The sequence below is a fragment of the Hesperophylax consimilis genome, chromosome 7, assembly GCF_061612785.1.
Source record: "Hesperophylax consimilis isolate HC1 chromosome 7, BYU_Hcon_1.0, whole genome shotgun sequence".
Lineage (NCBI taxonomy): Eukaryota > Metazoa > Arthropoda > Insecta > Trichoptera > Limnephilidae > Hesperophylax > Hesperophylax consimilis.
Genome location: NC_142842.1, coordinates 22,249,709 through 22,273,362, shown reverse-complemented (window position 1 = coordinate 22,273,362; position 23,654 = coordinate 22,249,709). Strand labels below are relative to the sequence as shown.

General features: G+C 32.7%; 1 protein-coding gene across 1 annotated transcript in view; it reads left to right on the top strand.

Annotated features, from left to right (window-relative positions):
* Ac76E (adenylate cyclase type 2 Ac76E) overlaps window positions 1–23,654 on the top strand; it is a 400,108-nt gene that overhangs the window by 65,451 nt on the left and 311,003 nt on the right. The window contains exon 2 of the mRNA XM_089633305.1: window positions 20,703–20,842. Within this exon, the coding sequence (XP_089489431.1) occupies window positions 20,703–20,842 (140 nt within the window). The remainder of the gene's footprint in view (window positions 1–20,702; window positions 20,843–23,654) is intronic.

The following is a 23,654-nucleotide window of genomic DNA, read 5'->3' as shown; positions in this document are numbered from 1 at the left end:
TGTTTCCTCCCTCATACTCTTCAAAACCCGTGTTTACCCCTCAAAAAGACCCTCCACGTAGAATCACCACAGATAGGCCCGAGGTGAAATTATTTTCCCCTATGCCTCCTGTGTGAAGGTAATGTGAAAGAAAAATTAAAAGGGTCAGCCCAGAGCCAAACGGCACATGGCGCTAGTAAATCCCTTAAGGGCGATGTATTAGGTGTTAGGTATCATCAGCGTCTTGGCTCCTTGACGCATTGGTTAGTTGGCGCCCAATTGCGCACTGCTCCAGTTGGGCCAGCCCTGTGGCTCTGATTGGAAGGGAAACACGTCCTATTTTCATATCAAGTAAAGTAAATAAACAAATAATTATAAGCAATAATTATTCGCCCGAAATATTAATACAAATTGAAAATATCTACCGAGTAAAAATAAATGCCGCCAACGGGAATTGAACCCGTGCCTTCTGATGTCCGGTCAGGTGCTCTGTATCCACTGAGCTATGTCGGCTTATTTCCAACCCGCCAAATGATTTAATTGGTACTAGTACCTCAATCAACAATTACTGCTTATTCTATATATTTAAAAAAATATATAAAATAATACATTTTTTTTAAGTGGAAATCAACAAACATAATCATCAAACATGAAGATGAGGATATCAAAAAACATGTGATGATGAAATCAACCAACACGAATATTTCCACCTGTAAACAACCAACTTTATTTTTGTAGGAAAGACTTTGTTAGTGCTAAATTTCTAACTAGATGGCGTCGAGACATATGATATCTTCATTTATTTGTGAAATATTTTTGACTTGTCAAATATTATTATTTTTTGAATGAATCAATTGACACAAAATGTAATGTGAAAATATTAAAAAAAAATAATCTGAAAGTTGATAGAGTCTTTCATCGTTGAATGAGTAGGACAACCTTTTTGTAAAAGCTTTTAAGAGTAGCTTTTAACTACATGTACCAAAAGGTTCTGATCAAATATTGAATGGCTTTGTTCTTGTAAACGGATTAAATTTGTCTTTTATAAAGCCATCTAAAAAGGAAAATCGTTTTTCTTTGTTAGAAATATTTAAATGTTGATTGGATTAAAATAATGTCCTTTGATGCGGTAAAATTGATTTAAATACCCATTAAAGGAGAGGACCTAGGACCCCAGTAAGGTATATCTCTATGCATATTCTATTAGTGGACGATTTCAAATGTTTTTTTCAATTTATTTTTTTAATAATAGAACCTCTTAATGAAATTAATTTAAAACAAAATTTGTATTACTCTACGTGGTGATGTTCATTTATCAATACTGCTTTTCTGCATAACGTATCTATTTCATCCCTTGACGGCCTCCGCGGTCGAGTGGTAAGGCTCTAGACTAGAAGAAGATCGCGGATTCAAATCCCGGCGTACGCAATAAAGTTTATTTGATTAATTTGTGTTATTTCATATTTTATTTATTTAAAATAATATGTAGTATAATTGCGGCACGTTCAGAAGTGGAAGATACTCTCAGTATCGCCGTGGTGTAATACCACAATTCACAATCGAAACGTTGTTTGAAATGGCTTTAGCCGTGTTTGGTGATCAGATATGAATAGCCAGGTACTCCCTAACATTCCTTTTCCCCATCTCCTTAAAACGCTAGTTTTAAATGCCATTTTTAAAACGCTAGTCAAACTGAAATATTACCGTATTACTAGAGGTCTTTTGAAGTCCTACTTAAACTGTAATGGCGTTTTTATCAACCTTTTGATTACCTTTCAAACTTACATGACCGTTATGCTTGGAGTGCTGACATAATTGGATCAAAAGCTGACACGAGCCGAAAATCATTATTGTATATGTGGAAGCGTTGATTGCCGCGTAGATTTGATTTCGTGAAATTTAATACAATTTTAAATACTTAAAGTTTGTACTACATGTTTGAAGAATTTTCTGCAAACAAATTAACGCACGGAGAAAAATGATCCTGTTAAAAAAGTGACAGCATGACAACTTCCTGATAAAATATTAGTCATACAGAATTTTTTTTTCTAATAGTAATTTTTTAATTTTTTTTTTAAAGAAAGACAAACATTCCTGGGTTACCAATAACCTGACAATATTTGAAAATCTCCTACTACCACCACAGTATGCTGAAAATGTTGCTTTGGGTGGGACCCAAATGCGATGTCAACTCGGCCACCGACCGGTCATATCATGATGTAATGCGGAAATATCAGTATGTCTATATCAATATCAATATCAGTATTTTTATAAACACATGTTCCGCCGTCCTCATAAAAATTTCGCATTTGACTGATACTTTGCTGGGAACTCATTTAATTCATCCGTTATAGGCCCGCAGTCTCCTTTTTAACAGGAAAACGAAAAACTTGTTCAAATTTTTAATATATGAACAGTATTTCATATCATTAATTATATTCATATAGTTATAAGTTTTCTCGCGAGTTTATTATGCGAGTGCACTTGTCGATTGTTTTCCTTGTAACAAATAACATAAATCTTTGGCGGCACGTGGATGATAACAAAGGCAGCGGTTTATTATTGTTTTACTACACAGACAATGGATCTACTCCTGTTTGGACCTAAGCAATTATCATCTGTATGGCTTAACTAATTAATACTTAAGCGATGTGATGTATCAGTAACGATAATTAGGCATGAAACTGTTATTTGTCTTTATTAAGTTATATGGAATGATTGATCGTGCTAGGAAAACGAATATCTTTGGAGTGTGTTATTTAATTCGGGAAAAATAGTAATTTCTTTTGTTGTGTTTTTATGTTTTTTAAATATGCTTTTAGACCAATCCTACAGAGATCAGTGAGACTATATCATCTCCATTTGGAATATATGTCGTGAGGCTGAATGTAGTAGGGAGGGTGGAGATGAGGAAGAGTAAGAGGAAGGTGGACTGGCTATTCAGATCTGGTCACCAAACACGACTAAAGCCATTTCGGCGGTACTGAAAGTATCCACCACTCCTTAAAAGACATAATTTCGGTTGTTTGTTCTTAACATCCTAAAATTAAAAAAAAACATTGTTTTAATATTTTCAAATCAAATTAATTTATGCCGCCGTTCTTACGTTCTTAGTTGGCGGTGTAATTCAGCAGAGTTCTCTTCCGAGTAGTTGATTTTCGGCGATGGCAATTTGTTTTTAATTTAAAATTTTATATGCATTGTATTTCTTTCATGTAATGTTTTTTAATTTACGTTCTGATATTTTCACGGGTCTGCGCTAGTGTTATATATAATTTGTGAAATAACACGAATTAATCAAATAAAAGTCATGTTTAATTTTACGTGGTTACGCCGCGCCGGGACCGTTCAATCTCATTGAAAATGATATGAAAATATCAATACATTAATTTTATGTCTGTCAAGTGAATACCTATAAATGAGCTCCAGAGCTTATGGTGTGTACAATGTCTCACGCTAAAATTTTTCGTGTTATAGATAACACCTCAATAAAATTTCCAATGAGTTACACAGATTACATATTTTTTGGCTGGTTTCAGCTCAAAAAAAACTTGGACACCAGTCTTGGGACGGGTTATTTCACGAAATTTGAAAAATTCATCAAATATCAAAGTTGATTTTCAAGTTCTGTGAAGGGTCTATTCAAGTTATATAATTATATCGTTATTGGCCAGTTGCTTCACAAAACTGAAATCACAACAGAACTTGAGTAGAATCTACATAGAACTTGAAAATAAACTTTGAAATTTGACTAATTTTTCAAATTCTGTGAACCGACCTGTCCTTAGAAATGATAACAAGTACTCGTATACGGTGAAGTGATTCAATCGATCTTATATACTGAAAAAAATATTTCAGTATATCTTGGTGAAATTAAAAATAAATCTAGGCAGGACATTGATGTTCAGTATGCAATTATTTTTTTTAAATTACAGATATGTTTCTCAACGTAATATTGGTAATTAAATAAAGTGCCGTATCAGTTTTTTTTTTTTTTTTTAAACATACAACAAACGATGTTGAATTCCCATGAGTTATTAAACTCATTAAGGGATCGCCAATTGGTAGTTTTCAAATAGAAGAGTAAAAAAATTAAAAAAAGAGTTTTGTACAGAAAAATTAGATTAAAAATTAAAAATAACCAACCCAACCCAATGTGCAGACACAATGTATGAAGAAAACATTTACAAAACATTTCACAGAAGCAAAATACAGACACAACATATGAAGAATCACTTTACAGATATGTTACAGAAAAAATTGTCTTATAAGACTTTATGAATTTTTATAATCACTCATTTGATTTATGTACTGTTGGTGTCAAAAAGTTGAAAAAGTATCCTCAATGATGGACTATATAAATGCATAAAAACAAAATCAGGAAAATACATTAAAAAGTACGGGGTCAAAAATAAACAGACCTAATATTCACATTCACATTCAAATACCCAAGGAAAAATTCGTAATTAGCCGTTCGTCGCTTAATAATATCTATGGCATAAAATAGGAAATTCAATTTGGCTTCCCAGTTCCGCTTTTATCCATAAAACATGACAGTTTCTTCTCGGTGTAGGAGCATCGTTAAGCCGAGTGCAATGATTTGTGACGACGTAAATTTAATATCTGTCACAATGCGTTTTCCCAGATGGAAGCTGTGATCCAAGTTCTTCGAACTGTCTTCTTCCTTTTTAATTCTTTGTTGTGAATATTGATTCGAAATAATTAAATAATGTCTTCGACATCTGATGAAAATATGTTTATTGATAACATTTCTATTGTTTTATTGAAAGTTCTTTATACATGTTTGATACACAGAAGAGTTATTATATATATATTTTATATATTATATAGGCTTATATATATATATATATAAATAATAATATATATAAATATATATAATGATATTTTCCTTGTGATTTGAACGACACAGTCAATTAAAACACAATTGAGTTTCTCTGTAAGGAAAGTAGAGGTTTATTTTGTTAATCTCACAAGATTTACATAAAGTAAAGCATTCATTAACAAAACATTACCTGTAAGGAAAGAAACGACATTTAATGTTATTAATTGTTATGTCAATTCCTTAATCACAATCACGATAGAAATTACAAATTATTGAAATTATTCCCATCAATCTGCCTTGTCACAAAGAGTATAATAATAAAATATTTATCGTAAATAATTTCAGCTTCGGAAATCTTACAATGTCCCGTGATTTTTCACGGGTTTGTGTTAGTTTTTCCATAATAACACAATGCAGTACCGCAATTTTTTTATTGAAATTTCATGTACATACTGCTCTGAAACTAGTTGAGTTTAAAATCAAACACGAAGGCTCACTCAAAGACACTTTCTAACAAAATTAATAATGCTCAAAGTACGCTCTTTTATAATTATTTATGTGATACTTCACAAGAGTTTCTTCCACTCCACCGCATAAATTCAAGGGTTATCAAGTCTTTCGTTAGGACACGTTGTTAGGTGCGAAAATTTATATGTATAACATATATAACACTGTAGAATCTACCACCGGATATCACAGATCTGCCACAAGATTTGAGACGTTTATGTGTATATCTGTTATAGTTACAGAAGTTTTGATAGTAATTGAGTTACCTATCGCCAATCCGTTCCACAAAACATCAAAACTACCAAGAACGAATGGATTCAGAGCAAAACAAATAATAACACTAATAAATTCTATTTAAATTAGCAACACACTCGAAAGAACATTGACTTAAGGCGACCCCACTCGACGTGCAGCATTTGGAACTAAGGACTCGATTCTCGATGAAGTCATTCCGAGTGGTTCGACCCACTCGTTGTTCGAGTGGAATGACTTTTGACATCTGGCGTATGTAAGTTTGTACCTACGACGAGGCTCAAGAATAATAGAGTCGACCAATGTATGTATAGACCTGGATTTGAGAATCGATACCCAGGTGAGTCCCACTCCTTAAGCAGGTGACGGTGGAAAAACGATTTTATTTTGTGAGGTTCTGGCACAAATATTTAAATGTTATCTAAAGAACTTATTTTCCACATTATACAAAAAAAACCTATTCGAAAATGGGTTCAAAAGTATGAGATTTTTCACTTTGTATAGTTTTGATTTTTATTTTTGGAATAACTTAATAAGATTAATTATTGAAGATAATTTAGCGAATTTTAAACGAAAATTTGAGACAGAAAATGATAAGGTCGCATCTGAAACTTGTACCCAGGCTAAGGTTTCATATCGTATCTTTTTCTGATTTTTTTTATTTCAAATTTTTGTTTAAAAATTGCTAATATTATCTTTAATAATTGCATTTTGTACAGGTCTGATAAATTATTTTTTTCTATGCACATAAAAATATTTTACTATGACACAGAACGAGATTTGTTTTACTCGCGGTATTTATTTATAGTATAAATAATAATATATGTAAGCGATCGCATTTTTTAAACGAAACCCACATCATATTGTATTACATCGGATGAAAATATGGTTGAAAGCTCAAAGGCGCGGCCGTGGCTAGACGTAGGTAGCTACTTTTGCTTGTCGCTATCAGATGCCAGGCTTACGGAGACAGCTTTTCACACTCAGAATGACTATATAAAAAAAACTATGAGAACTCTCATGTAAATTCGCAAGCTTGAATATTTTTGATGTTTTGTTGGCAATTCGAAGTAATGATGTATAAAACATAAATAATGTTTGTCTAAGTCCTTCTCACTACAGAATTTTGTGCTGAAGTGGACAAGGTTGATTTTATAGTGATTGTTTTCAAATTTAAAATTTCTATTTCCTTTGAAGTTTTTTAAATTGTACTTGTTTCCTTTTCTTTATTTCATTTAGGTAAAGCTTTATTTCTTTTTAAAATTAATTTTCACTGTTTATTTTCTTTATTACTGGTGGAATTGAGTAACAAGGTTAAGTGGATAGGTTTTTATAGTTTATTGTGCTGTGTGGAGAGTCTTTTTAATGTAAGGAAGGAAAATGTTTTCCGGAAAAGAAAAAGTTTGAAGAGTGGGTCGGAATCTGGGAGTCTACGTGTCAAGAAGTGATTACGGTGCAAGGTGATTATTGGGAAGTAAGAGCTTTGCAGATGCACTCATAGAGGGCAGTGCATAGAGATTGCTTGGAAGTCCGCAAGATGTTAGCTAGTAGCCAGTAGTCGCCAGGACCAGTTAGAATGCTCCCAGACAAACTTGGTGTTTTCAGATCTCATTTAGCCAGCTCCTAGTAAGGTCGACTATCGAGTTACCATTGTAATACGCGAAGTATTAATAAATCCCTGATTTAACACAAAGAACCTAATCTTAAAATCTCCTTCCACGACGAGTTGGAGAACTGTTTCTGGGAACACAACAGAGATGGAGAGGTCTAAGAGTCTTCTTAAACCGGCGTCTTTCGAATTTGTGGACAGATGCATCCACCGCCGAGACACGAACAAACCCTAACTCCATAAACCCTATCACACAAAGTAACCAAACGAAGCGAATCTCTTGTAACATATAGCAGCGGATTTGGTTATCCAACGAATGGTTTATACATGCTTTCAAAATTGCAATTGTTTGATACCTGCAAGTGCAATAATCCCTCACGTTTCGCGTTATATGCCAGTGGCAGCAATTTAATCCCCGCGGGATATAACTGCTCCGCCGTATTGCATTAATTCACTTCATATTGGACACTCTGTGTGAATCAGATCAAATATGATTTTGGATATTGACAAATATAAATTATTGCTGATTCCGGTAATTTGCATCACATTTTCTAGTAAAAAATATTAGAGAGTACGTCGCAATTATGGCTATGAAACTGATTGACGTCTATAACATTCAGGAGATGCAACCAAAGACTAGTGAGAGCCTATAAAAAGCAAAACGAAGCAAGAAAAAGCAAGTTGAAACCAGAGAAACCAAGAATAACTTTGAAGAGGCACAAATATGCATAAAGAGGCAATATTAGACAAGACAAGAAGAGGCAAAAAGATCCAAGAGGAATAAAAAATAGACGAGAAGATTTGAGAAAAGCCAAGAAGAGGGAATAAAGAAGACATAAAGAAAGAAAACAACGCTTGATCAACTCCTTTATTCCTGCTCATCCTAAATTCCAATGTTGGCTTATTGGGTTATCTCTCGTGTATCTTAAATAGTATCCAGGCGAGTGTATCGGATATTGTTATTTTACTTCTATCTTATTTAACTGGCTTTTATTTCTTTGCCTTTTTTGTCCATTCCCTTAAATCTATGCCACGTGGCATCTACCCCGATTGCCAGCAACCATATTAAAGTTTTGCTTAATTATGCTGACCGGTATTACGTCTTTTTTGTCTTGGTAACATTATTTATAAGAATGCTGTCTTACTGCTTCGAGTTACAGTGTCGAGATAGGTTTACGTTATGTTTAAAGAAACTTGCGAAAATGTGTTTTCAGCTGATATAAATGTACAACATTGTTGAAGTGCTAAAACGACAGCTAAATAGGAAAAGCTAGATTTGAGTAAAACAACATTTCTTCGATACGTACATGGTAACCCCGAAAGTTCGCGATGTCTCAAAAATTATGCAATTTTTATTGCATTTGTAAAACTATTCAGCTTTGTGTATGTAAAGCAATATAAGAGTTGGTTGTGAACTTCTTCGGTTATATTGTCCATCGAATTGAGGGGATTACTGATTGATTCTGTAATTGCCAGCAGGATTTTAATCCAGTGTTCTATCCAATATTGCAATATCCGGTTATGATTAGTTTCCATATTTCCCACATTGTATTTCCATTTTACAGATTAATTGTGGTGTTGCAAATAAATAGTAATTGCATGACACGTGTAAAATTCAAAGTTAAACAAGCACACGCAACGCAATGTTTGATTTAAACTAGGAGGTCATTAAAAAGGTAGATGAAATTAAAAAAAAAAAAAAAAAAAAAATACCTACTTTATTAATGAATATTTCATTCTTTATTACAGAACAGAATCTCCATTGTCACAATTACTACTTTCTAAGTAAATCGATTTAATCGGTAATAAATCGTTTAAGACATCATAAAAATGAAATTAGGTGAGGGTCAATAGAATCATATCAATAAGTCATCTCAAAATGGCATAACCAAAGCTTGAACATGGCCTTGAACGCCGAAACAGCTGTCACAATAATAAAAAAAACTGATATACTTACAGAACTTAAGTGTACAGTAGACATTATTAAATGTGATTTACATTAACTACGAGCTAAACACAAAAACAAATTTATAAATTAATTATTAAATACACATATATGAATTTCGATTGTCTTTTCGCAAATGAATGAATGCAAATCTTTGAAATGTAAAATTAACACACTTCTCGAAATCCAATCGAGCTGAAACTTGGCAGATAGAATCGTTGTCGATGACAATGCATTCTATCCTATCCTTATACATTACATCAGTCAATATACGAAATAAATGTCAGTCCTACCCAATCGGGATTTGGCTTGGTCCTCGGGGAGGAAGGTTCAATCCCAATTCAACATTTTATATTTAGGGAGGGAAAGAGGAATGATTAATCCTTAGTAAAATAAAAAGTATTGTGAAATACATATTAGTAAAAATAGATGTATTATAGTAAAAAAAATATTGTACCCCGCCAGCCTGCGCCTGATGCCGTGATGTTTATGTCGATTATTGTTATTTTCTAGTACCATAATTGAATCATTTTCATAACGGGTATTTTGAATTGTCCGAATAACCATATACGATCAAACTTATTATTCAGAATTATCATTTGTTGTTCTTTGTGAATATATTTAATAAGGGCCGGCCTCTGTGCTTACTCACTCCTTTAATCAGGGCCTCCTGTGTGAAGTTATTGTAATCGATATAAATTTCAAATGCAATTATTGTACCCACCGGAGTCTGTTCTCACTTTAATAAAACTGTCCTGTATTTTATAACTAGTGTATGCAAATAGATTTTTACATGTTTTACAATTTATATTTCTTTATTATTGTGCTGCTATTTTTATGATCATTGTTATTTATTTTTGTATTAAATTGTGTATGCAGATGAAATTTTTAAATTGTACATGCAGATGATATTATTTTCATAATTTCCATTATATGAAAATAATATCATCTGTAAATACAATTTAAAATTTTTTATGGTATTTTTAACTGGAATTTCATATTAGATTATGAACTGAAGCCTAGCTTTCTTTGACGAATAGAGTTAGATTTTCTTTATATTGGAATAATTAAGTGAATACAATATATATAAGGGTAGATAGGGGAATGACGGCCATTAACTGCTTCCAATCTTAAGAGAAACGGCTACACAGCCTTTTTCTTGGAAAACTTAATTTTGGATTTGAGGCCAAGATACTCAACCGTGTATCTTGGCCTCGTGATCATGATGTGATGATGTATAAAATAATGTTACCCTACTCACTATGATGTGATGATGTATAAAATAATGTTACCCTACTCACTATGATGTGATGATGTATAAAATAATGTTACCCTACTCACTATGATGTGATGATGTATAAAATAAAAAATTGAAACGACCGATTTACGTTCGAACACAAATTTTTCGTGCATAAATTGAAATTTCGACCCGAAAAAACTTATTTTTTAAGATGACGACGAAAAAAAGTATACAAGTCCCAATCTTTGAAAATAATACACGAGTATAATGTTTTTTTTTACATAATAATTAAAACAAACTATGAAATTACTGTCTGTAATGAACGATTAATTTTGTAATACGACTCCTTAAGATATATATAACATTGAAGTTAGTGTTGGGTCATTTAGTGATGTATTATTTGTAAAAAAATACCTTTTTTATTAAATTATATATATTTTTTTTAATTATTGCATAAATTGTTATAAAAAAACTAAAATCTTCAGTGCGATCAATATAGTTTCCCTTTGATGACATAATATTCCACGCAAAAGACGTGAATTTGAAGATGGGGAAAACTTGATTCACATTTTGAAATATATATAAGTAGAGTAAGGAATACGAGTATATATGAGATTGATATAAAATATTTATAGAAAATTATCGGACAGCAATGCCTTTTCCGCCATTCGAGTAGGACCGGTGTAAACGATATACCTACCCTTCCCACCAGAAGTGTGTTACTACAGTAGGTTGGCAAAAGACTAGTTAGTAGTAATCACAAAAATCCAGATCGAACAAATCGAAATCTTTAATCGTCAGGTTTCAGAAAGTTTGCCATACCTTCTCCCTACTCAGTACCTACCTAGGTAGCTACAGCCTTTAACCTATACTTGGTAATTTAAAACACCCGTTAATTGAATAACTCATTTTTGTATTAGATATTTGCTAAACATTTTGATTTTTTGAAAACATTATTCTATTAAGTTGGGCCTCACATCCAAAATTATTTTTTTGTATGAAAAAGAACGCGCAGCCTTTCCTCTTAAGTAATTACTGAAATAAGAGGAGCAACTGATCAGTGAACGGCCCTGTAACCTAAAAATATGGTGATCACTGGACAACCCTGCTGTATGTAAGAACCGTATAAGAGTACGCAAGAAAGTGTCACGTCCTCGGCATAGCGGCTGGCATTTTTTTCCCAATTGAGATGCCAGACGGCGCGTCATCATAATAATATATATCCGAGATGAGTTCGGCAAAGTTTTGAACTTCCCCCAAGAAAACAATGAAAGCTCGACCCAAGTTGGAACCTGAAAATATATCAGGTGGACTTTTATTGTAAAATTTTAAAAGTTTTAATAAAACATTGTACTTACAGATACTTTGAAAGTTTTAAACCAAATAATAAGATTTATTTATTTTGATTTGGCTGAGAGTTTAATGTTCTTAAATGAACATTTTCACGTGAATGATTTGAACAATTGGAAAACTTATTTGTATTTTTTTACAGTTTTTTTCTATTTTTTATGTTTTGTACGAGCTAAAAATGGCAACATTCGAACAGAAGCGACTATGTTACAGTGCCAAAACTCACCGTTCGAGAGTTTTTGCAGCATGAGATAACACATTTTTAATAAGAAGACCCAAAAAAAATATGGAATCACTTTTGCCACAAAAATCATCACATTTGAATATCCATAGATTTTGATTCGAATGACTTTCTATCAAATAAAAGCAGGATGCAATTTACGTATGATTTATGTATTTGGTTTCCAGTGAATTTTGGAATGCAATATTCAAATTTTTATTAATCCAATAACAACAATATCCATCACAATTTCAACTACAAATTTTCGCAAATTCTGACTTTATACATACTGCCAACAGATATTTGTTGAAAGTGCACCGGAAATATAAAGATTATTCATCAATTTTACACCATTATAAATATTAAAATAATATAAATCAAATTTATGCAGGTATCAGAAAAGCACAAACGAAATAAAAACCGTTTTTCAAACATCGAGATTTGAAAATTGGGTATAAAGTCGAAACAATGGATGGATACGTTAAAAAAAACATGTTTATTGTAAATCAATAGCAGGTCAGTGAAGGTTGGTGGGTGGCTCAAATGAATATAGCACCACAGTATGAAAAAATAAATAAATTGGTTAACATTAAAATATAAAAAAAAACTATACTACCTACCTTCAGCAAGCAAGCAAAGTAAGCTCAGATTTTTTCAGAACCCAAATACAACACCTTAAAACCTTCTTAAGTAATAAATAACTTAAAACCTTCCTGGAAAAAAATATGTGGTGCTTGTAAAATGACAAAATAAGATTTTTAAATGTCCTTCACATTTCAAAAACTTCAGTTCAGAAATACATTATTTATTTTTATTGTATTGAAATCGGAAATATACACAAAATTCTAACAGAATATGCCAGAGGTCTGAGGGGTTAACATTAAAGGAATTACGAAATTCAAAACATCTTAGAACTGCAACTGCAGTAAACAAATTAGTCTTGTCTTTGATAATCTTTATATAAGACAATATCAATACCATAATTAATTAGGCATCATAATTGACGACAAACTTCTCTGGGAAGCACAATTGGATTTTTGACGGAGCGTGTTAAAAACGTTGTATTGTTTTAGTATACTTAAGAATGTACTCACCTAGAGCAATTGCATACGTCTACTTTGCTTTATGTCAAAATCATATAGTTGAAAAGGCAAAAAAATAATCCTTCGAATCACATTTAAAAAGCCCTTCAGCCATCCCACAATGTCGCCTTTAAAGTCTTTAAGAATTATTAATGTAACAATTATATCTTAAGGTAAGCCTAAAATAAAATATGTATCAGAACCATCAATGTTACTACAGTAAAACACAAGGGAGACTTTTGGTACCGAAATATACAACAACCTTTTCTCAAAGACACTACATAAAATGGCAATAACTAATAATTTTAAAGGGTTCTTGCATATTAAGTGGCTATGTTTGCTTGATGTGAACGCAGCGTTCGGCTAATTTTTGGCCATTTCCAACTGCTCTAAAAGATTGAGTTTACGGCCATACATTATTTTAACTGAATGGCTAGTGAAAAAAAGATAACAAAAAAATTGAAGACTTTATAAAATAGAACATGTTATTCATTATGCATTGCTTTGAGTACTGTCTTGCATTTTCACATTATATTATTTCTTTTTATTAGGTAATCTCATAATCGTAATCCCTAAATCGGTCACTAACAGGGCAATTAAATATTTTTAGTACACATTCCTGTCATCTACCTCAGAAAAGGTTACACCTAGAAAGGTAGGAAATGTAAAGCATACAATTAAATTATATAGAAAACTAATTAGGTAACTACTATTATTGTTTTTTTGTATGAAAATGTAAATAGTATGTTTCGATAAACGCTGATTTATCGGCACTCAACTGACCTGAATTTATTATATTTATTGTTTTTGTATTTAATTTGTAGAACTCCATTTAATTTAAAAAAAAATTTATAGTATAATTATTAAGTTCTGCAAGTATTTTTTGGTTTTTTGTTATTGTTACAGCTGTTTCTGCTTTCAAGGCCATTTTCAAACTGTGGTTTTAGCCACGTTTAGACGACTTATTTATATGATTCTATTTTACCCCCTCCCAATTTAAAATGATTTATTACCGGTTGAACCGATTGACTGATAAGATAATTGTGACAATAGATTTCATATTCTGTGGGGGGTATTTTGAAGTCTGTTTTCCCCACATTAATGTTATCTTAATTGTTTCATCATGATGTAGCAGTTATTAATTTATTTAAATGTAGAAGCGGGGAAAAATAATTTTCCTTACTTTATTAATAAATTTTATATTAAGGTCATTGGTTCTTTTATTGATTACTAATTGTTCAAGTAAATTTAATCTAAGGCCCTTTCTATATGTAAGTGTTTAAGTTCATTGTTGTCAAGTGGGACGTGATTATTTACTAAGAGATGTTCTGCGAATTTTGAGAAAGTGCTTTTATTATCATAACATCTTATATGGTCTTTGAATCTTGTTGAGAAAGCCCTTCCATTTATTTAAACATCGAATGAGCCGAAGTTTTGGCTAATTTTTGGTCTAAACCGAAACCGTCACCGGAAACTTTGGTCGACCACTAATTATTTAGTAATATTGTCTCAATATTTCTAATAATAATGAAGAGGTACGGTGTAGCAACTATTTTCATATGCGTAAAAGAAACATGATTAATGTGTTCGTATTTTATATTAAAATACCCGATACTTGAATCAGGCTCCACGGAAATGAAAATATAATATTTACCTTCGGATTTGGTATACGGTATGACGTTTAATCTGTTTACATCATGAAATATTTCATTTGCGATACAGACAGTTTGAAGCATGCATGTTTTATGTTGGTTGACTTTCGGGGTGTTGAAGTAGGTATCTATAGATGTGGACAAAGTTGTTTGTTTATCACTGATACACAAAAATAACTGTTCAACCATCTACACCAGAGGTTCCCAAACTTTTTTCGCCTCGTAGAACATTTGCAGAAATTATTTTTTCGTGGATTTCCTGCTTACCAAATACAGAATTTTCCTAAACCTAATATTGTTCTATTTTTTATCTATTATATTTCTATCTATTTTTCGTAATAAGATTGTCTAAGAAAAGTGAGAAAACTTTCTGATATAAAATATTGCTAATTTATTAAGAATATTTAAATTATTCCTATTTCGGTTAAAAACGGGACTGCAGGCCTTTAACGAATGAATTCACAGACTTCCTAATAAACTATCAGTAAAAAACGGTGTTATGGCAAAGTCGGAACACGTGTTCGTAAAAATTCAAATATTTTCGCATTTCGTCATTGTGTATTATTAGGACAAACGCAGGTACATGTGCACGTTTTCTGATATATTATGAATGTTCTAAAAAAATATTAGAAATCGGCATGCCAGCCTGTTGTTAACAGGATTTTAATAAATCATCCATAGTAAGGTCGGTGGCCGAGTTGACATCGCGTTTGGGTCCGACCCAGGCGTAGTGTGTTCAATTCCTCGGCTGGCTAAGTCTTCCATCACAACACAAGCAAAATTTTCAGCTTACTGTGGTGGTAGTAGGAGATTTTCAAATATTGTCAGGTTATTCGTAACCCGGGAATGTTTGTATTTCTTTTTAAATAAAAAAAAGTAATTTTTCTCAATGTACATATTATAATATTTCAGTGTTTAAATATACAAATAGAAACAGAGGTATTTAATTCATGTAAAGTACCTATTTGTTTAATGTGTAGTGACATTTGTTTAAAAATAATGTTTTTAGTGATTACTTAAAATGGAGTATATCGTTTTTTTGTTTAATATTACGTGGAAGGTTGTAAACATGTATATGCTTTAAATGTCATGCAGTGAGGTCCTATTTGAAATATTTTTTTTTGCTTATGGTTTAAATCAAGTTTCTGTAAATCTTGTCGCATGTTTATGTTGAAAATTTTTTAATGGGAACTTGTCTGGAGATGACCAATTATCCAATAAGTATTATTTCTATGCCTATTATAAGTAGTAAATACACAAAATATGTATTAGGTGTATTCTGTCATTTACGGAACGGCCGAATGTTGATGATGACCTGATGTAAACGGAGGTAACCCACATTTAATACTCGCACAGCCAGCCGAAATCTACCCCTTGGGGTTCGTATATACCGATCGGGATCCTCTGATCTACACTATACAGAACCACAGCTGCCCTGATTAATTGAAATTGTTTAGCTGTCCGAAAGGTAGCAAAAATGTGGAGAAAGCCCAAAATACGTCTTAGCATTAGAATCTCAAACATCAAGCAACATATTACTAGTAGAAGTGATATTATTCTTAAATCATGCATAATACGGAATTTTATCACGTGAGAGTTACTAAGATTTTTCATTTATTATGTTTTCGCAATCATTATACAGACGGCAAAAGATTGATTTTTTTAATGCCACGCTTATTATTGTATAAGTGAATAATTTCTTCATGAAATAGACATCATCTCCTTAATTGAAGACGGTTATAACTTATAAGATTTAGATTTCAAAAAGTTGATTGATTGGTACAAATTTCTTTCAGAGAACTTCGTCGGCAATGTATTTTCATGCTGTACAATATATGCCATAGGGCATGATATTCAGTACACATCATCTGTTACGAAGTCCTTTAAAGACCTCTAATAAATTAAGCGAAGTGAACGATTATTGATTGCTTCTAAAATGAGTGCTCACACACTTACACTGTAATAAAGAGATACATATAAGAGTAAAATACGCACTCTTTTCTCACACAACGTAGATAACTTTTATGGTTTACGAAGTACAGGGTTTTCCAATAAGAGGTGTCATTTTGATATTCAAAGAAAAATGTCATTTTTTAATATAAATGATCGAATGTTTATTTCATTATAAAGAGGAAGGTATGCCGTTAATACTGAAAAATAACATCAGTCAAATGACTACCACGACCACGCCTACAGGACCATATCCTTTTCATAAAATTTTCCAAAACCAAATCGCAAAGTAGCTGCCTTATGTCCTCGATAGCCTCACGAATTCCATCTTTGAGGTCTTGAATCGACGCTTGGCTGTTGGCGTAGACCTTCTCTTTCACGTGGCCTCAAAGGAAGAAGTCGCAAGGTAATAGTAAGTATATAATAAGTCCAATATCTCGGTGGCCAATTGTGATCACCTCTTCGAGAGATAACACGGTCCGGAAACTTTTCCCGTAAAAGATCAATGGTTTCGTTGCTTGTGTGGCACGTAGCGCCGTCTTGTTGAAAGTAAACGTTATCCAGATCAATACCATCCAATTCCGGCCATAAAAAAACATTAATCATCTCTCGATAGCTCTTTGAATATCAAAATAACACCTCTTATTGGAAAACCCTGTACTTGTGTGTAAATGGTAACCCATTTGATGAGTTCAACTGAGTGAATAATTATCGATTGCTTCCAGCTTGCCAAAAATCAGTTTATATTTAGAAAAAGGTCTTTAATTTAGAAGTTTCCACTTACATAGTGACAGACTAATCCCAATAATTACGTGCTCGTATGGGCAGTAAATTTATGTTAATAATCCCTTAAAGTTACGTAGACGACGCGGCGATGAAATTAGAAAAAGTTTTTAGTATGTCTATAAATTAATTTGTGATTACTATTGGGTATTCTATAAAACTTGAAATACTTTTGCAACACCTAACTAAAATACTAATGTTGCCACTGTTGTTATTATTTTCAACTTATTTATGTTTATGGGTTTTCTATTTCCACTTCGGTTACGTAGCGCTGTATTTTTCACGAAACACTTTTGTGAAAACCGCTGTTTTGACTTGTGCTCGCAAATCTGCTGGCTAATGACACATCCACAATACTCATTTAACTCGTCATCTTTTTTATTATGGTCAGAAATTGTATTTAGTCAATGGGTCAGACATATGATATAAACAGTTTTAGAAAGAGAGAATACCAAGCTTCCCCTTTGCATTTAAAAGTTTACTATATAAGTTCAAAAATTTGAAATTGAATGTCAAACGGGAATATAAATAAATAAATCTCTACTTGAACAGATTTTGTAACCAATGTGATATTATTTTGTATATACCCGATGGGTTAAACAGTAAACACCAACATCATAACATATTATTCATTTTAATAACAAACATTAATGGTATGAAACATCTGATAGCTTTACAAGACTTAAGAAAGAGGTCTTTAAAAACATCGTGTTATAGAAAAAAAGAAAGTTTTCAACTGGGAAAAAATTGCCTAAAGTATTTTTTTTGATTATTTGAAAATTATACCTAACGTGTTATATTATTAATACCTACGGAAAAACGAAAAAGCAATGTTTATTTATTCAAATCAGACGTAAAATACGCAGGATAGGAGGGCAATTTGTTACAAGAATTTCTTAGGAAAAAAAAACTTAATACTCGCTGATTAGAAAACGTTAACCTTTTGGAAACTTTTTGAAAATATTGGATGTGGATGAATAACCAATTCGTAACGGGATTCTACGAAGGTTCTGGAATCTGCAATAACAGATTCGGAAATTCAACTTTGTTCAAACAAAAATTTTAAAATAATTCAACATACAGACATTATATTTCATTCTTCTTCTCTTTTCTATTATTTTCATCAAAAATATCTGCACTACTAGGGAAACCAGAACTCTCCTAGATTTTTTTTCAAATTTGAAGTCGTCTTGTTCATTTGAACTTTCTTATTGGCAATTTTTTTAATATTATGGACCTACCTGCTTGAAGAAAGTTTAAAACAAAAATTGTTATTGAGATAGAGAGTTTAAGAAACATTCTTTTATGGACGAGGGGTCCACTGCGTCCTAACGCGTCCTCCAACCGCTTTGTGTTTTTTTTAGTATCTTAAAGGGAAATGAGGCAACATCCCTTTGAAATTATTTTTTAAATCAATAATCAACATTTGAACTTAAATTAAAATAAACCTAATAATTATCAGAACTTTATAATATGTGATTTGAAATTAAAATAAACCTAATAATTATCAGAACTTTATAATATGTGATTTGAGAGCACTGTTTTAAAAGTGAATATTCAGAAATTTGCTCAAAAATATTGGACATTCGAAACGAACGGCGATCGGTAAATGCACCCCAGATGTTTTCAACGAAATTCTCGGAAACTGGGCAAGTTTGAACCCTGGCAAGTTTTTTTACTAAGCCCAGGGTAATTTATTATCCCGACCGTCGCTTTTTATTGTGGGCAGAATGCACCACTTCAACAATTACCAGGAACAGGATTACATTGAGATAAATGATGGACTTGCCGAACGTCACAGCGGTGCTGCCAGGGTCTCTTATCTATGTAATTTGTCAGCGCTTTATTAGCAGCAGATACATACCTGGACGCTGTTGTTGGACGTGGTGAACTCTCTTGCTGCAGCAGCTGGTCCAGTTCCTTCACCACCTAGGATTCTTGCTGCAGAGTCTCCATCTTATTTCTTCGTAGAACGTCACAGCGGTGCTGCCAAGGTCTGGTATCTGTGAGAGGATAGTGTGTCAGCGCTTTATTGGCAGCAGACACATACCTGGACGGATGACGTACCTCGTGCTGGCACTGTTGGTGGACGCGGTGGACTCTTTCGCTGCAGCAGCTGGCCCAGTTTCTTCGCCACCTAGGATTCTTGCTGCAGAGTCTCCATCTTCTATTTTCGTGTCACCTGTTCCTATACTTCATTTTACTTAACTTAACTTCACTCTATTTTGTAATATTTATATTTTCTGTAATACCTGCATCAACTGTAAAGCGCCCCTGAGGTGATATCTCACAAAGGCGGCGCTATAAAAATTATCCAATAAATAATAATTATAATTATATGCAGGTATACGTACTTGTAAAATGGAGTACAAATATTCAAATGAATCTCTTATACTCTATCATAACTTGCCTCCGCTTATCTTAGACGACGTACATATATTTAGCGGATGCACCTGCCAAAGCCAGGCACATTCCTCCCAAAGTTCCAGAAGCACCCCTTGCAAACGCCTCGGGCCCGTAACATTACGCAATTTGTTATGAAATCAGCTTCCCTATCCTCCTTCCACTCAATTTTCTATCGCAAGCCCTGGAACGGCCCAGGGAAGGGAGAGATCAAATCGATTAAACATCGTGGCACAATTTATTAGAGATATAGATCCGTATTCATTAGGACCCCGCATTCCGAATTACTACCGACGTATAACACATTTCCTTGGAACACTTCAAGTTTTTAAGACCTTAAAAATAAATCGTTATACATATAGTTTAATAATTTACCCATTATTGTATTTAACTATCTGGCCGATCCGGAGCTTGTTGTTATTGGTATGCCTTTTAATGTTCTACGTTTCTTTTTTCTGTAAATTTGTTTGTTCGTTACGCTTCAGTTTCAAGGAGGTGGCCGTTTATAATGGTTTAGTAAAGATTCTGTTTTGATTTTCTATTGACTTTCTAATTCGCATTTTTTAATATCGTGGTACCTACCGACCCGCGTTGAGAAAGTTTGAAAAAAATTGTCACTGAGTTGAGTGATTTTTCTTTGGACAAACTGTATAATTCCTTATTTAAAATAAATAATGAAAAAATATCACATTAAGCAATGTATAGTTTTTGAATTTGATGGTATTTAAGAACCTATTTATAAATTTTATGATTTCAGAGGAAAATTTGATTTATTAGACAAGTCAACTGCAAAGTGTATGCATCCTTTTCATCAAAAGCCCTACCGCAGTCCCCTGTACAATAAATTCCAAATCGTAATCATTTCATTGAAGTTTTCTTTTTTCCAGAGGAGGATGGCATGGAGCTTGAAGCTCTGTACCGACGCTACTGTGTTCGCCTCAAGCATGCGCTGTTCGTGTCCGCGCTGTGCGTAGCGCTAGTCACCACGTTCGCTGTGCTAGTCACCTTATGCGTGCTGCACTCTCACGTGAGTACAAAACACTGATATTACTCAACACTACCTTTTTTTTCTTTTTGTCTAGTCCTTTCATCTCGATTACAATTTCCCTTGTAAACTAGGCTCTTTCACTCTTCGCGGATCAGCGCTTCATGGAGAGCAGCAGACACTGATATCGACGCACAGTGCTCCTTCTAGCATGCGCGGTGGAAATAAACCTATTCATTTCGGAATCCACGACAGTTAAATAAACCCACTTTTTAATTTCCAAAACACACTTGTGCGGAAAATACGCCCAATTATTTAAAACAAATATAAATTACAGTTTACAAAAATATTGAAAAAGGTAATATTATAATGATAATAATACAAACTTGTTTTAAAGTAATCAATCGTTAAAGGTATATTTACGTCGCTCCATACTGGAAGCACCACTGTGGGGCACCAGATATTTACAAATCGCCAGTCTCAAAAAGCATACCGGTGCTGTGTTTTGTATGGTTAGGTCAAGAAGTTTTTTTTACTTTTAAGGTTAACATTGAAAAACACTAGGTAAAATCATTATCTTGTCAAGGTTTCCATTTCAGAAGCCTTGAAATTTTGTAAAGTTTTTTTCATTTGAGAAGTCCAATAAAACAGCTTCTTTTGGGCTGTTCAGCTGGTCCTGTAGTTTCGTAGAATCAAACAATGAATGTATTTTTAGCGCTGTGCCTATCGAACCCTCAATACGTCTTCTTTATTCAAGTGAATAAATTATACTTGGTAACCTCGTTAATTAATAGAACAATCCAGTCTCGCCCTAATCTTCGAAGGAAGCAGATCCCTTTTTATTTTTACGAAGCTTGTGCTGCCGATTTTATTTTTGAAGTATCGGTGGCTAACTTTAACGTGATTTTTATGAAATTTTGATCTTCGTGCAAGGTTTCAAAAAAGCACACATTTATTTCACACTAAAATAATTCGGAGCTACAGTTTCTAAGCATCCCACATACCCACGTCTATTCTATTGTTTGAATCTCAAGATTTATGTTTTCACTTCCTGGAAAAACTCTTAGCGTGCCGGAATTCTTTCCTAGAAAGAAATATGTTTTCCTACAAACGCGAGATGAAATAAATTAGCAAAAAATACTGAGGGTGATGCTCATTTCTTCACTTGATCCCTCAAGCGATGGAAAATAATTAAACATTTCAGAAGCTACATATTACCGTTATTATATTTTATCTAACTGTTCATTTTGCTCACCAGAATTACCTACATGAACCTTTCTTGATAAATTAAATTGAATTTTTTTATACAGCTGGATGATTAATCCATTTAGCTCCGCTTTACGAATAAAGAGGGACTTAATTTGAAGAATACAATGCTAAGCACATAATTTATTTGTATGACTTTGACCGGGTCGGTAAAGTTTCCTACCTGTATTCAAAATGAGCATTTGCATAATTGCTTAACGAGAGGTACAACAGGGCACCGACGAAATACAATAGCAGACTGACCCCAAAACTGGCATAAAAGGAAAACTTTTCAGCGAATTCAAAATTGCTATTCGCTACAGCTTTCTTTACAGACTTCTTCTTGAGAATTTAGGTCCTTCGGGAGTCGCCACAAAGGTAATCACAAAAGTTATGACATTATTCAAAATCTTGACTGATTTAATACAAGTTTCATGGGAAAAAAATACAATACTTGTTATGAAAAAAAAAACACAAAACGTTAAAACTGATTTTATTTTTAATCATTTTAAGTTCATCTGAAAGCTTTATCGATTGATGTTTTTATGATACAACAACGTTTCAATACGTTGGTTAAAATGCAAAAAATAATACCGGTATTTTCTTCTTGCGTTAGCTATAATGAAGGTTTTAGAATTCAAAAGTATATAAAAGTAGTTGAGTTTATTCGTGTTTGAGATTCTGTACACTTTTTATGAAATTTTAGCTAAATAACTCATTGTTCCTTAGATTTATATTCAGCTGTCTAACCTTAAGAATTTAAACGGTAGATTTTCGTTGTTAACTTAAGAGCTGAACTAGAATTCCAAACTTTTATAAAGGTCTTTTGGGTGTACCACTGGACCTTTCATTTGATGCTTGTTAATTAAGAAGTACGAATTAGCGTTTTTATAAGGACGTTCCTACTGTTGAGCATTTAATAAAATTTTGTCCTTCTGACCCTAATTTCGTGAAATTCCGCAACGCAGTCAACTGACTATGGGGAATCAAGTTATTTTAAAAATAAAAGCTTCATAAATACAATTTATATAGGTACTACATAGTGTAGCTAATGAATATACGAATGAAGCATTTTTAATGTAACAAATTTGATGTTTAAAACATACTTGACAGCCTGCCTGGTCTAAAGGTATAGCAAATATCTAGTACGCCAATGCGCTATTTTATTTATTTATATTTAAAATTATAATGTATAGGGCATTAGAGAATTCAATTATGTGTGATTTTCGAAGCAATTTTGAAAATTTTGAGTTAATTATAATAAATAAAAAAATATTCCCCCACCTGCTGTTCAAATAAAATAAAAAAATAGAGAATTGTAAAAAATGAATTTTTTTGGTTGGAAATTTTAATTTAATACGACAAATTTGTGTTTCAACGTAGATCGGACTTTTGGAATTTAAAATTTCTCCCATCAAAATGCTTTTTTTCAAATATTAATTTTAATAATTTTTAAATAATTATTATTAACCCACAAATAATTGCCAAAATTGCCTGTAAATAAAATGGAATCTCCAATGGACTATATTTTATAATTTAAAACATAAATAAATAAGGTGACCATTCCTCTTACTATAATGTTTACTTACTTATAGTCCACTTACCTACA